Source organism: Callithrix jacchus, chromosome 1 (assembly GCF_049354715.1).
Source record: "Callithrix jacchus isolate 240 chromosome 1, calJac240_pri, whole genome shotgun sequence".
Taxonomy (NCBI): Eukaryota; Metazoa; Chordata; class Mammalia; order Primates; family Cebidae; genus Callithrix; species Callithrix jacchus.
The window spans coordinates 122,181,158-122,197,362 of record NC_133502.1 but is presented as its reverse complement, the minus strand read 5'-3'; the positions used below and the strand labels follow the sequence as shown (position 1 = coordinate 122,197,362).

General features: G+C 36.0%; 1 protein-coding gene across 20 annotated transcripts in view; it reads right to left on the bottom strand.

The window, feature by feature from the left end:
* The window catches only part of CCDC171 (coiled-coil domain containing 171), a 499,054-nt gene that overhangs the window by 378,781 nt on the left and 104,068 nt on the right, over nucleotides 1-16,205 (bottom strand). For 14 of the 20 annotated variants that reach the window (XR_008481645.2, XM_035306113.3, XM_035306098.3 and 11 more), the window contains 2 exons: nucleotides 15,445-15,576; nucleotides 1,250-1,396 (listed from right to left, as the gene is read on the bottom strand). Coding sequence is in view for 19 of the 20 variants with exons in the window: in XM_035306113.3 (XP_035162004.1) it covers nucleotides 1,250-1,396; nucleotides 15,445-15,576 (279 nt within the window). In the remaining variant the exon portion in view is untranslated. The remainder of the gene's footprint in view (nucleotides 1-1,249; nucleotides 1,397-15,444; nucleotides 15,577-16,205) is intronic. The other 6 variants (XM_078369497.1, XM_078369507.1, XM_078369495.1 and 3 more) reach the window with 1 other exon arrangement.

Here is a 16,205-nt window from a genome sequence, read left to right as displayed (position 1 = left end):
CAAATTAATTCCATTGAAGTTTGGCTTGGAACTGCTTTAATCCATAATACAATCTAGGGAGGATGTATGTCTTTACAGTGTTAAGTGTTCCTATAATATCTCACCATGTTCGTTTAAGATCTTCAGTTAAATTTTATAATTTTAATGTATTTGTTTATTTTATTCCTATTTTGTTACTGTGATGAAGAAAACCTTTCAGTATTAGATTATCTAATTATCGCTGGTATGTAAGAATATAAACATAATTGTCATATATTATTTTCTGCCTAGCCTCCTTATTGAATGTTTCTACTAGTGTCAATAATTTTAAGGCTGATTTTACTATTCATTTTATTTACATATTATCTAAAAATGTTAGGAATCATACTTCCTTCCTCCCAAAAGTTATAATCCTTATTGCTATTCTTTTTTTTTAAAAAAAGATGGGGTTTCACCATGATGACCAGGCTGGTCTTGAACTCCTGACCTCAGGTGATCCACCCACCTTGGCCTCCCAAAGTGATAGGATTACAGGTGTGAGCCACTGCACCCAGCCCTCTTATTGCTATTCTTAACAATGTTAAATGACACAGTGAGTTTAATAAGTGTTAACTCTAGCACTTTACCATTAAATATTCTTCATAAGTATTTATTTACCTAATAAAGATTATAAATTATGTGTAGGACAAAACTTCTTTATCTGTTTAAATATTTCATTTCCCACAAAGCAAAGAGAAATTTTAAAAAGAAGATGAACTAATGAAATCAATTAGATTTCTCTTAAGATTAAAGTTATTTTCAGTATTATTCACTAATAAAAATCCTATTTTTCATTTGTAAATTGATGCTCCTTTCCTAAGTCTCATTGGAAAAACATTCCACAAAACTAGCTATTATACATGATTCAAACTACAAAATTAAAATGTAATATTATTTTTATCATGTAGAACCTATGTACACCAAAGCTTTTCCTGCATTGCTTACTCAACCTAATAATGTAAACAATTACTCTCAAACTTCCCGAATATTCTATGAGAGTTAATTGTTAAAAAGTGAATATATTTTTTATACTAGGGCAAAACACAAAATACTCAGATTTAAAAAGTTTTCAAAGAAGCCAAATACACATTATAAATAAATGCCCCTAGAATTATTTTTATATATTATCGCAGAGTAAAATGCTCCAACCTTAAATCACAAAATGGGTTTTATGTACGTGTGTGTGTATAAGTTGTACACATATATATCATAAAAGAATGAGAAAATGTACCTCAAATTCTTTTCTAAGGAGTTCCTCTCGTTGAGTGCTAAATTCAAGTTCGTTTGTTTGTCGCTGTAGAAGGTCAGAGCAGTCCATATGTTCTGTTTCTAATTTTTCTACTTTCTTATGCATATTTTGCACAGCAGTATCTTGCTCCTGGAAAATAATTCATTTTTGCATCAATAAAGTTTATAAGCCATCAATGACTAAGAGTCACTCCAACAGAAGACAGTGAGTAACTAAATCTGTGCTTCAACCATAATAGGTTACTTTAAATAGGCAAAAGAGGCCTAAATATTTTCCATCAATGTTTCAGAATGCCCATGAGTTTAAAAAGCACTACTGAAGTTTTACAATTCAAAAACTCTGATTAATATTACAATGGAAAATGTTATAACATATGAGAATGTTATATTAGTTCAACCAACCTCTGAAGGTATTTATATAATGCTGTGGTTCAACAATCATATGTAATGTTTCCCCTTCCCATTAAAATTTTTTAATGTATATTACCCTTTGTTAGTAAATAATGATTAACTTGAATGCCTAATAATAATGCTTACATGAGCTCAGGGTGCTTAAATTACATGCTTACAGCTTTTAAAATTCCATCCACTAGATGGCTGTGTTTCATTTACTCAGGTTTTCAAAAACCTCAACTCTTTGCTCAGCTATTGAAAAAGAAGTAACTTCAGGTAGCCTTATACTAAAATCTCTTGATCCCCTTTCCCAACTAAACACAGAAATGGGAGTTGAATTTTATTGAAAAAGTTCAAACATAAAGTTAACATATATATATATATATATATATATATATATATATATATATATATATATATATATCAAAGGCATTCTCCAAAGTAACTAATCTAGATTCACTGTTCTCATTTAAAGCCTTTAAAAAAGCCCTCTTTCCCACACTTCCCTCAACAGCATAATGTTAATCATAGATAAACACAATATGAATATTTTATATGCTTCCAAGAATACCTAGCCACTCAAAAGATACTAAGGGAATCCGAGTATGTTGCAGACATCAAATATACTTCTCTATCAAAAATTCTAGTTTCAAAAGCACCCAGCAGCCTAAGTTCACAGTGAAGAGATGAGAAAACATTTTAAATTCAGCTCATTTCGTATCTCCAATTTCTTATTTCTGTTTTCTTTTTTTTGTACTTTTGTTTCAGGTTCGGGGTACATGTGCAGGTCTGTTATATAGGTAAACTCATGTCACAGGAATTTGTTGCATACATTATTTCAACACCCAGGTACTAAACCTAGTACCCAACAGTTATTTTTTCTTATCCTCTCCCTTCTCCCACTCTCCACCCTTAAGTAGGCCCCAGGGTCTGTTGATCTCCTGTATGTGTCCATGTGTTCTCATCATTTAGTTCCCACTTAGAAGTGAGAACATGTGGTGTTTGGTTTTCTGTTCCTACATTAGTTTGCTAAGGATAATGGCCTCCAGTTCCATCCATGTTCCTGCAAATGATACGATCTCATTCTTTTTTATGGCTGCATAGTATTTAATAGTGTATATATACCACATTTTCTTTATCTAGTCTAACACTGATGAGCATTTAGGTTGACTCCATGTCTTTGCTATTGTGAAGAATGCTGCAATGAACATATGCATGCCATGTGTCTTTGTAGTAGAGCAATTTCTATTCCTTTGAGTATATACCCAGAAATGGGATTGCTGGAGTCAAATGGTGTTCTGTTTTTAATTCTTTGAGGAATAGCCACATTGTTTTCCACAATAGTTTAACTAACTTACACTCCTGCCAATGATGCATAAGCGTTCCCTTTTCTCCACAACCTTGCCAACACCTGCTATTTTTTGACTTTTTTATAATAGCCATTCTGACTGGTGTGAGATTCCAATTCCTTATTCTTATGAATCCCTTTATTCATAAGATTACTATTCTATAGCAGGCTATATATAAACCCTAATAATTATTTTCTTCAGGTAATAGACTTCTTAATATAGGCATACCTTAGCGATATGGCTGGTTCAGTTCCAGACCTCTGCCATAAAGCAAACGTTGCGATAAAGTGAATCACATCAATTTTTTGGTTTCCAAGAAATTGCAAATAAATGTTTGTACTATACTGTAGTCTATTAAGTGTGCAATAGCATTATATCTAAAAATGTATTTATTTTTAAAACACTTGATTGAGGCCAGGTGCAGTGGCTCACACCTTTAATCCCAGCCCTTTGAGAGGCCAAGGCAGACTAATCACTTGAGCCCAGGAGTCTGAGACCAGCCTGGCCAACATGGCAAAACCCCATCTCTACTGAAAATACAAAAATTAGCCAGGTGTGGTAGCGCATATCTGTAATCCCAGCTACTGTGGGAGGCTGAGGCAGGAGAATCACTTGATTCAGGAAGCAGAGACTGCAGTGAGTCAAGATCAGATCACTACACTCCAGCCTAAGTGATGGAGCAAGACTGTCTCAAAAATAAATAAATAAATAAAATTAAAATACTTTATTGCTTAAAAAAAAAAACAGCTAACTCTCATCTCCCTGGGACAGAGCACCTGCTGGAAGGGGCAGCTGCAGTCGCAGCTTCAGTGGACTTAAGTATTTCCTGCCTGCCAGCTCTGAGGACAGCGACTGATCCTGACAAGGGGGATTCTCCCAGCACAGTGCACCATCTCTACTAAAGGACAGACTGCCTCCTCAAGTGGGTCCCTGACCCCCGTGCTTACTGACTGGGAGAGACCTCCCAATAAGGGTTGACAGAGACCTCATACAAAAGAGCTCCAGCTGGCATCAGGCTAGTGCCCCTCTGGGACAAAGTTTCCAGAGGAAGGAGAAGCAGCAATCTTTGCTGTTCTGCAGCCTCCACTGGTGATACCCAGGAAAACAGGGTCTGGAGTGGACTTCCAGCAAAGTGCAGCAGACCTGCAGAGGAGGAGCTGTTAGAAGAAAAAGCAACAAACAGAAAGCAATAACATCAACATCAACATAAAGAGCCCATACACAAAAATCCCATCCAAAGATCATCAGACTCAAAGATCAAAGGTAGGTAAATCCACCAAGATGAGGAAAAGCCAGTACAAAAATGCTGAAAATTCCGAAAGCCAGAATGACTTTTCTCCTCCAAATGATCGCAACACTCTCGAGCAAGGGTGCAAAACTGGACAGAGAATGAGATTGATGACCTGACAAAGGTAGGCTTCAGAAGGTGGGTAATAACAAACTCCTCTGAGCCAAAGAAGCATGTTCTAACCCAATGTGAGCAAGCTAAGAGTCTTGATAAAAGGTTACAGGAACTGCTAACTACAATAACCAATTTAGAGAGGAACAAAAGTGCCATGTGACATGCCTGCTCCCACTTTGCCATCCACCATGACTGTAAGCTTCCTGAGGTCTCCCCGGACACCAAGCAGATATTAGCACCATGCTTCCTGTAAAGCATGCAGAATGATGAGCCAATTAATTAAATCTCTTTTCTTTATGCAATCTCAGGTATTTCCTCATAGCAATGTGAGAACGGCCAAATACAAATAGAATTATGAACAACCTTATATAATTATTTTTATGAGTATTTTCATATATGAAAGCACTTTTAAGAACATTATGTACTATACAAGTACAAAAAACTATTATTCTATATGATAGGTCCTCCTCCTTCACTCACTCATTAGTTCCAATATTAATTCAGTCACCATTAAATTATATGCCTTCTTAATTTACAACTACATAACCTCCAACTTTCATTCATTCACTTAGATACTTGTCTACTTTAAAGTAAATAAATAGCAGTTTACATGTTTAATCATAAAGTAAACCAAATAATTTGAAATAATAACAAAATAGTCTATAACCAAAAGATGCTTATATCCTAGTTGATGGAAACTATTTTATACAGTATTTGTTAAAGTAAAATGAATTATTTAGGATATCTCATGTGTTTTATTCATAAAAGAAAATCACAGGCCAGGCACAGTGGCTCACTCCTACAATCCCAGAACTTTGGGAGGCCAAGGTGGGTGGATCCCTTAAACTCAAGAGTTCAAGACCAGACTGAACAAACATCATGGCAAAACATCATCCCTAAAAAATAAACAAAAATGGCCGGGCATGGTGGCTCACACCTGTGATCCCAACACTCTGAGAGGCCAGAGTGAACAGATCATCTGAGGTCAGGAGTTTGAGACCAGCCTGGCCAACAGGGTGAAACCTTGTCTCTACTAAAAATACAAAAAATTAGCTGGGCATGGTGGCACATGCCCATAATCCCAGCTACTCAGGAGGCAGAGGCAGGAAAATCACTTGAACTTGGGAGGCAGAGGCTACAGTGAGCCGAGATCGCACACTGTACTCCAGCCTGGGCAAGAGAGAGAGATTCCATCTCAAAATAAATAAATTAAATAAACAAAAATTAGCCGGCATGTGGAGCACACCTATGATCCCTGCTACTTGGAGGGCTGAGGTGGGAGGACTTCTTGAGCCTAGGAGACAGAGGCTGCAGTGAGCCAAGATCGTGCCACTGAACTCCAGCCTGGGCAACAGAATGAGACTCTTTCTCAAAAAAAAAAAAAAAAAAAAAAAAAAAATCACGTGATTCCCACTTTACTAACAAATCATGTAGAAAGATAACACATAATCATTTTAATCCCATTACAATAAACAAAGAGTATGCTCATTATTCCATTAAGTTTAAATTTAATCCTTTTTTTAAAAAAACAAAAGAACCTGGAAAATCAAAGGCCAATCTGTAAAGGCTTATTATGTTTACTTTGGTGATATATTACTGCTATAATAGTTGACCTATATTAAATATTACTTGCCAAATAGCATTTATTGAAGAGTATTTCAAAATTTAGATAAAATTCTGACCTAACAATCACATTTTCAAGGCAGAGGTTTGGTAGTCCCTTAATATTATATGACAATTTCTATTCTGTTCTTGGATATGAATATAAATACACACAGACACAGACACACAAACATGTTTTCACAGGAAAAGATGTTTTCCTCAAATAGTAGAGATGTTTAGAAATTCCACTCAAGAGGAGATATTTAGAAATTCTATATGAAGAAAAGTTATGTTACATTAATTAACCAATTACATTGAGTTAGAATTACATTCACTGATTTTCATTTTTTTATTTTTATTTTTATTATGCTTTAAGTTCTGGGATACATGTGCAGAACATGCAGGTTTGTTACATAAGTATACACATGCCATGGTGGTTTGCTGCACCCATCAACCCGTCATCTACCTTAGATATTTCTCCTAATGCTAACCCTCCTGTAACCACCCACCCCCAACAGGCCCCCATGTGTGATACTCCCCTCCCTGTGTCCATGTGTTCTCATAGTTCAGCTCTCATTTCCAAGTGAGAACATGAGGTGTTTGGTTTTCTGTTCCTATATTAGTTATTATATACTCAAAGGATTATAAATCATTCTACTATGAAGACATGCACACGTATGTTTATTGTGTTGGTTATTTTGCCCATTTGTTGATGCAGTTTCTTCAGTGTTGATGGTCTTTACAATTTGGTATGTTTTTGCAGTGGCTGGTACCAGTTTTTCCTTTTCATATTTAGTGATTACTTCAGGAAATCTTGTAAGGCAGGCCTGGCGGTGACAACATCTCCTAGCATTTGCTTGTCTCTAAAGGATTTTATTTCTCCTTCGCTTATCAAAATTAGTTTGGCTAGATATGAAATTCTGTGTTGAAAATTCTTTTCATTAACAATTTTGAATATTGGCCCCATTCTCTTCTGGCTTGTAGGGTTTCTGCAGAAAGATGCACTGTTAATCTGATGGGCTTCCCTGTGTGGGTAACCCAACCTTTGTCTCTGGCTGCCTTTAACATTTTTCCCTTCATTTCAACCTTGGTGAATCTGATGATACGTGTGTTGGGGTAGCTCTTCTCAAGGAGTATCTTTGTGGTGTTCTCTGTATTTCCTGAATTTGAATGTTTGCCTGTCTTGCTAGGTTGGGGAAGTTCTCCTGGATAAAAATCCTGAAGAGTGTTTTCCAATTTGGTTCCAACTTGTCCATGTCACTTTCAGGTACACCAATCAAACATAGGTTTAGTCTTTTCACATAGTCCCATATTTCTTGGAGGCTTTGTTCAATCCTTTTCATTCTCTTTTCTCTAACCTTGTCTTCACGGTTTACTTCATAAAGTTGATCTTCAATCTCTGATATCCTTATATTTGGTCGATTCAGCTATTGATTCTTGTGTATGCTTCACAAAGTTCTCATCCTGTGTTTTTCAACTCCATCAGGTCATTTATGCTCTTCTCTAAACTAGTTATTCTAGTTAGCAATTCCTCTAAGTTTTTTCAACATTCTTAGCTTCCTTGCATTGGATTAAAACATGCTCTTTTAGCTTGGAGGAGTTTGCTATTACCCACCTTCTGAATTCTACTTGAGGTTTCCACCATCATGAGCTAATAATCTCCTGAAGACCCCACCTCCTGACCCTACCATCACAATGGTGATTATGTTACAATATACAAATTTAGCAGAGACACAAACTTTCAGAACCTAACAGAACAGCCAACCCTGAAACCAAGCTATATGGTAAAAATGAATGCAGGAGCATTGTTGGAAACCTCTAACCAGTACTTTATACTCTCAGGTTGCCTCCGCCAACTCCCTCCCTGAAAAATCTTCCTCCACATCCTGGAAAAAGGGAAGCAGTTTACTAACTAGATAGGATGAGCAAAAGATGTTCTGATAATATGAAAAGCAAACACAACTGGGGGTCGGCGTAAGACACCTTATTAAAAATATGATTAGGCAAAATCTGTACCATGGGCAGTTAGACCTCACAGCACCCTGAACACTGACTCCTATACTCACAGCAGTATAAGGAGGAGACTATAAGATTTTTTTCTAGGAAAACTACCAGGTCAAGAAAAAAGACATTGTAAGGTTCCCCCAATTCAATGCAAAGGTTCCACATCCAAAGAGCTTCTTCTCAGCTTTTTAGTGCCTCATTCTTAAATATAAACACAGTCTAGAATCACCAGACATTTGAGAAAAGCTTCTTGTATTAGGCTGTTCCCGTATAGCTATAAAGAAATACCTGAGAATGGGTAATTTATCAAGAAAAGAAGTTTAATTGGCTCACAATACTGCAGGCTGTACAGGAAGCATGATGCTGGCATTGCGTGGCTTCTGGGGAGGCCTCAGAAAACTTACAATCATGGTGGAAGATGAAGGGGGAGCAGGCATATCAGGAGAAAGAGGAAGGAGGCCAGATCCAGAGAAAGATGAAAGAGGTGCTACACACTTTTAAAGGACCAGATTTCATGAGAACTCATTCACTACTGTGAGAATAGTACCAAGAAGAATGGTGCTAAACCATTCATGAGAAATCTGCCCCCATGATCACCTCCCACCAGGCCCTACTTCCAACATTGGTGATTACATTTCAATATGAGATTTCAGCAGAGACACACATCTAAACTATATCGCTTCTCATGTGAAACTCAGAGGCTACTACAAAATGAGGCCAAACACTCAGAGAAAATAAAGACCAGGCCAGGCCCAGTGGCTCATAACTGTAATCCCAGCACTTTGGGAGGCCAAGGTGGGACAACCACTTGAGCCCAGGAGTTCCAGATGAGGCTAGGCAACACAGTGAGACCCTATCTCTACAAAGAATAAAAAAAAAACTAGCCAGGTGTGGTGGTGCACACCTGTAGCTCCAGGTATTCAAGAGGCTGAGGTGGGAGGATGGCTTGAGCTCAGGAGATCGAGGCTGCAGTGAGCCATGATAGGGTTACTGCATTTCCAGCCTTTGCAGCAGAGCAAGATCCAGTCTCCAAAAAATAAAAAGAAAAGAAAAGAGGACAACAACATCAAGGGAGGGGTGAGGGGGAGACATCTTCAAAACAAACATGACTTATATCCTCAAAGAGTTAAATTAAGACATTACAAACATGAAACAAGGAGAATATACTATTAAGAAAGGTATGATGAAATAACAAGAATGAGCTCTTAGAAATTAAAAACCCAAAAGATTAAATAAAATTTGATAGAAAGGCTGCAATAAAAAATTGAGAAAATCTCTCAGAAAATAAGAGTAAAAACAAGAAGGACAATAGAAGGATTAGCATTATAAGGATGTCAACTTTATATCAAATTGATCTACAAATGCAATATAATTTTAATCAAAATTACAAAATTGAGGAGTATAATAAGCCATTCCTCAAACTCAAATAAAGAAGTAAAAGGCCAATAATCCCCTCCCACACTCCTAAAAAATATCAAGAATAAAGATACTTTCTCTACCAGATATTAAGACTTATTCTAAAGGTATAGTGAATAAAACAATTTAGCACTAACGCAGAAACAAACATGTAAGTGAAACAGAACAGAGTACTCAGGAACAAAGTCTTAGATATGAAAGAACTTGATATATGATGAAAATGACATTATAAATCAATATGCGGTAAAAGAACAGACAACTGAATTACTAATACAGAACACTTGGCTATCCATTTGGAAAAACAAAATTAGCATCTCATGCTATATACACATTCTCTTTATGACTCTGGGTTATACAAGACAAAATAATCACTACTACAAAGAAAAATACTGACAAATTCAACTACATTGAAATGTAAAACCAGGCCAGGTATGGTGGCTCATGCCTGCAATCCCAGTACTTTGGGAGGCCGAGGCAGGTGGAACACCTGAGGTCAGGAGTTCAAACCAGCCTGGCCAACATGGTGAAACCCGGTCTCTGCTAAAAACACACAAAAAAATTAGATGGGTATGGTGGCGGTACCTGTAATCCCAGCTACTCCAGAGGCTGAGACAGGAGAATCACTTGAACCCGGTAGGTAGAGGTTGCAGTGAGCCAAGATCATGCCACTGCACTCCAGCGTGGGTGACAGAGTGAGACTCCGTGTCCAAAAATGAAAATTTAAAACTGTTCATCATACACAATGTCTCTACAAAGAAGAAAAAGACATTTGCAAAAGAAATATGTGTAACAAAGGGTTAGTTACCAAATATATTATTTTTAAAACAAAATAAAACTCCTTTTTTTTTTAAGATAGGGTCTTGCTCTGTAGCCTAGGCTGCAATCATGGCACAGCGCAGCCTTGACCTCCTAGACTCAAGGAATCCTCTCGCCTCAGCCTCCCTGGTGGCTGGGATCACAGGTGTGCACCACCATAGCTGGCTAATTTTATTTTTTTTAACAGAGACAGTATCTCTGTTGCCCAGGCTAGTCTCTAACTCCTGGGCTCAAGCAATTCTCCCACCTCAGCCTCCTAAAGTGCTGGGATTATAGGCAGGAGCCACCACACCCCTGGCCAAAAGCTCCTATTAATCAATAAAAATATACCAAAAAATCCAAAAGAAAAAAGACAAAAAATATAAACTGGTACTTCACAAAAAAGAAATATGACTGGCCAATGAACATAACATGGTCACTGTCAAGGAAGAGGAAATTTAAGCAAGAATGAGATACAATTTCACACATACCCTATTTCAAAAGAAATTAAATCTGAAAAAATACCAAGAGGCTGTAAAGGAAGAAAAACTCTTCTTTCAAATTGTTACACCCACTTAAGAGAACAATTTGGCACATATTTTATATACATTAAACACATACCCACATAAAAACATTTGATGTTCATGGAATCACTGCCTGTAATAATTTGATCTTGGAAAGAACTTAAATCTCAATGTCAATGTTATAGTTTGAATGTTTGTCCCTTCCAAAACTCACGTTGAAATGTAATCCTCAATGTGACAGTAGTGAGAGGTGGGGTCTTTAAGAGGGGATTGGGTTCATGAGAGCTCTGCCCTCATGAATGGGTTAATCCATTCATGGATTAATGGATTAATAGGTTATCATGAGAATGGAACTGGTGGCTTTTTAAGAAGATAAAGAGAGACCTGAGCTGGCACACTCAGCCCACCAGCAAGCAATGCCCTGTGCAGCTCTGAGCTCTGAACTCTCCAGAAGGCCCTCATCAGATGCAGTCCCTTGCCATTAGACTTCTCAACCCCCAGAACTGTAAGAATAAATTCCTTTCATTTATAAATTAACCAACTTCATGTATTCTATTATAAACAATAGAAAATTGACAAGGCAGTCAGGTAATGAGTAAATTATAGCACATACACAAGATATAATACTATACAGCAGTTAAATTATGTGAACAGAAGCTAATTTATTAACTTTAATAAACCTCAAAAACACAAGTAGGCCAGACGTGGTGGCTCACACTTGTAATTCCAGCACTTTGATAGGCCAAGGCAGGTGGATCACTTGAGCTCAGGAGTTCGAGACTAGACTAGCCAACCTGGTGAAACCCCATCTCTACTAAATATATAAAAATTAGCCCAGTGTGGTGGAATGTGCCTGTGGTCTCGGCTACTCAGGAGGCTAAGGTGGGAGGATTGCTTGAAACCAGGAGGCAGAGGTTGCAGTAAGCCAAGATCGTGCCACTGCACTCCAGTCTGGGTGACAGAGTGAGACCCTGTCTAAAAAAAAAAAACACAAGTGAAAAATACAAGTTGGACAAAGAAGCATCTATATGGTATATCTTAAAATACAAAATACTAAAACATTACAAACAATATAATACACAGTCAATGTAAACAGACAGAAAATTAAACACCAGCTTCAGAATGGCAGTTATTCTTTTGTGGCCGAAGTGGTGGCAGGATGGGGAAGTGATTCAGAATTGTCTTCAACGATATAACAATTTACGGTTTGTTTACAATTCAAGCAAATATGACAAACACTAACATGATCTAGATAGAGAGTATCGGTTACATTAATGGTATTGCTGGGTCATATTGGGCATTGATAATATAAATCCCTGGCGGGGTTGTATGTTCAAATATTTGCTTTAGGTTTATGGTTTTATCAATATAATCCAATTATGAGATGCACTGTAACACACAAGAAAATCCAAAAGAAATATACAAAATATCTCATGCAATTTAAAGAAAAATTTGCCTCCATCCCAAATAAATGTAAATTTAAAATTTTTGTTATAGAACATATTTTCTAATCATACTTGCATCCTTATGTATGTGTTTCTGTGTGTGTGACATAAAATCATATTAAGGGCATTAAAAATTGAGGAAGTTTCTTCTTTTTGCCACGAGAGGGGGCTGTTGAACTTAAAATATTTTAAAATGAGGCTTGGTTTTGAACTGACATTTAACATCACAGGAAACTACATTTGGCTTTTAAAAAATAAACTTGCTTTCTTTCCACATCTTCCAGAAACATAGCCCAAAAAGCATAATTTTTTTTACGGATATGCATATAAACAACATTTTGCAGAATCCAAAATATGGTTCCGTTCCAATTCAGAAGAATTACACGAGTATAGTTAGAAAAGTATCAGAGCTAAATGTACTCCTCTTTTCTAGCTTATAAAAGATATCAATATAGCTAACTACAACCTTAATCTATTACATGATTATCTCCTGAAAGACCCAGAACAATTCCTCTTGTCTAAGTCCCCAAGGCCAACAAAGTTCTACAATTAAAAGTGTTGCTGGAGAATATCAACTGGTGCTTTGTACAACATATATCATAATTGTGAATCCATAAGCTTGAAGACGTAGCAATTATATTTCTAGGCATTTACACAGAAGAATCACTTGTGGCCGAGCACAGTGGTTCTCACTGTAATCCCAGCACTTTGGGAGGCCGAGGCAGGTGGATCACAAGGTCAGGAGATCAAGACCATCCTGGCTAACACTCTACTAAAAACACAAAAAAATTAGCCAGGCATGGTGGGAGGTGCCTGTAATCCCAGCCACTCTGGAGGCTGAGGCAGAAGAATCACTTGAACCCAGGAGGTGGAGGCTGCGGTGAGCCAAGATTATGCCCCTGCACTCCAGCCTGGGTGACAGAGAAAGACTGTCTCAAAAAAAAAAAGAAAGAAATGAGAAACACTATCTTAAAATGAGTAACTTTTTAGGTAACACCAATAAGAAATCATGTTAATATTCCAGAGAAGGATATCTCTATTTTGTGCTCCAACTCCTGATAATGAAAAAGAACATGGCATAAAATTGAGATTTTCTTTTTATAATGGATCTAAATTCTAAAGCCCAGATAAGAGAAATATTCTAACAAGTTTTGTCTGCTAAAGATAAGGTTTCACTGAGAAGGTTTTAAAAAAAAAACTGAATTCTCTTAGAGAGGTACACAAAGAGAATACTATTAGATACTAACACCTAATTATAGTATGTAAAACTAAACCCATCAAAAGCCAACAGAGAAAATTTCACTCTCTCCTTCAGATTGTTTCTAAAAAAACATTTTTTAACACAAAGTCACAACAGTTTCTTAAGATTGATTTATAAAAGAAAAAGTTATTTTCTTTTACTTATAAAAAAAGACAAGAAATTGAGAAACAGAACTCTAAACATTCTAGTTACAAAATACAACAAAATTTACCTTACAAAAGCAGCAAAGCAAGATACTATCGGTAGTAACTCGGGGGCATATTTCCCCATTTTTCTGTACACATCATTATGAAAGACCGACACCTAATTTTAATTTATTTTAGCACTTCATATAGAAACTTCAGTATAACCACTGTGTTTTATTTAGGAGGATTTATAGGATTGATCAGGAAGCTATACCAAAATCACATCGTATACATATTTTTACACAGGCCTTTGAATTATGTTTTATAAATTTAGACCACTGGCTGAGTGTTTAGAAATAGAAGGCCTATTTTAATTCACTTAATTTTGCTTGTTTATGCCCAGTAGCCTTTAAGAAAATTATCAAAAACAACTTAAATAATGTTCTCTGAGAAGACTTCCTCAGTCTCCCAGGCAGCTAATCAACTTCTCTTTTGTGGTCCTACAGCATTTTATTTAAAATTTTATCACACAATACTTTCCTCTTTACATGTTTCTGCATTGAAATATCTTCCAGGACAGAAACTAGATCTTAATTAGCTTTTTAGCCTCAGTATCCAGAGCAGTAACTCGGTAAGTACTTAGAGAATTAATGAATGAACAAGCAAGTAAACTAATGAACTAATTACACAAACTACAAACACTTAGAATACACCAGGTCTAAAAGGTGGTTGTACTGTCCTTGCAGATTCTACAGAAGAGGTGACTGGGAAGAAAAGCACTGCACAAAGACCAAAGGTTTGCAAAAGCTGTGGTTTCACTGCTATTTTCAATAATTACATATACAACAAATTCAGTATTTCCACTGTTCATCACCGGCTTTTACTCTTAAAAAAATCAAGTGACTTCTATTCTTTGCATATTTTTGGTCAACTTCTGTCTTGCAAAGTTGCTTGTGACACACAGTAACCTATTATAGGTGGATATGTTTCATTCTTGTGAAAAATGCATATCTTTGACATCTAGGTTATTTTAGTTTGTCAATTTATGTAGAAAAATTACAAAAATACATTGTATTATCACAAAATAAATAATTAGAAGACATGATAGAAATGTATTTGAAGTTTTAAGTTAGTTGATTCGTGGGGCTTTTTCTTAAAGAGGATTAACTTCACAAATTTCCTTTAAAACACACAATAGCACAATAGTTTGAGTTTGAGCTTCTCCTTCCTCTCCTTCAAAATAAATACATACAAACTCCTGAAAAAAATGCAAGTACACTGGAATAAGAATCCAGAGACCTGCGGTCTTTTCCTACATTAATCATCCAGTCTATAATTTACTGACTATAAATTACTGACTCAGGTCAGTAAATTCCAAATCTCCATCTGCTCAGGTATAAAGGGGATTAGATGCAATCGGTAATTTTCAAACTGGACTATAGAAGCCTCAAGGATTCTGTGTGTTTCAGGGTTGCAGGAATAGAGGACAATTAAGAATTTGTACTTCTTAAAGAGTTCAAAAATTACTACACTATATGATTTGTTAGGATTCTTTAATATCCAATATCCTATTACTCCATTTCTTTATCTTATTCAAAACAGCTATTCGTCCAAAAATACACATCCTTCTTAAAAAATCACATAATGTATGCAATGGAAATCACTGAACTCTAAACACTAATGGTATCTGTTGGTAACAGTTGCCCAACTGTTACGTAACAGCATATGAAACATGGCCTTCCAGAATCAAAACTAGAAAGTATTTTCCCTTTGAGTGAGTCAATTATCCCACCAACGTAATTTGAATATCATAAGCATTAAAAAGATATATTTAAGGAACTGAATTATTATTTTTAAAATACCTGTACTATAAATTGTAATTCTCTTCTTTCTGCTTCCCATTGTTCAGCTTGTAATCTAAACTCTTCCAATGTTGTTTCCCTGATACGAGATTCCATCTCACTCTTCTCCTGTTGATGTTTTTCCAACGCTTCCTTCACATAAATAAAATCTTGCTTTACTATTAGATCAATAAAAGTTATCTTTCTTCCTTCATCCCCAGTTTTAATGTACAAAGGGGCTCTCCTTGCCTATAGATGTTAAAACTCATCATAATTCATGTTAAAGTAATTGATAAAACTATCATTTGATCATCAGAATGTAGATATGAGTAAGAAACTATGGTAATTTAAGCAACAGGTTATACCTTGTTTATGTAAGCATATATTTTTACCTATTACCTAAATATATTTAAGCAACGGGCTGTATATGCTTATTTATATAGGCATATATTTGATCCAATTTTTCTGAAAATGTAACTTTAGAGGTTTGAACAAAATGTCAACATATAATATCAAATGATATATATAAACAAAGTAGATTCCATTTATTATGGAAATCTCTACCTGTGATCAAGGTGTGTGGATTATCCCTGACAATTTATATATAAAGTTGACACAGAACAATGTATCTCCAATAAGGAAAAAGGAGCAAAGAAAAGAATTCTGTGCAACAAATTAGGATAAGGTAACTCTGGAGTGTTAAAAATTTGAAAAGCAAAAAACAAAAAATTTAAGTATGGACTGTAATTTCTAGTTCTATAGATAAACAATACTTGAAAATT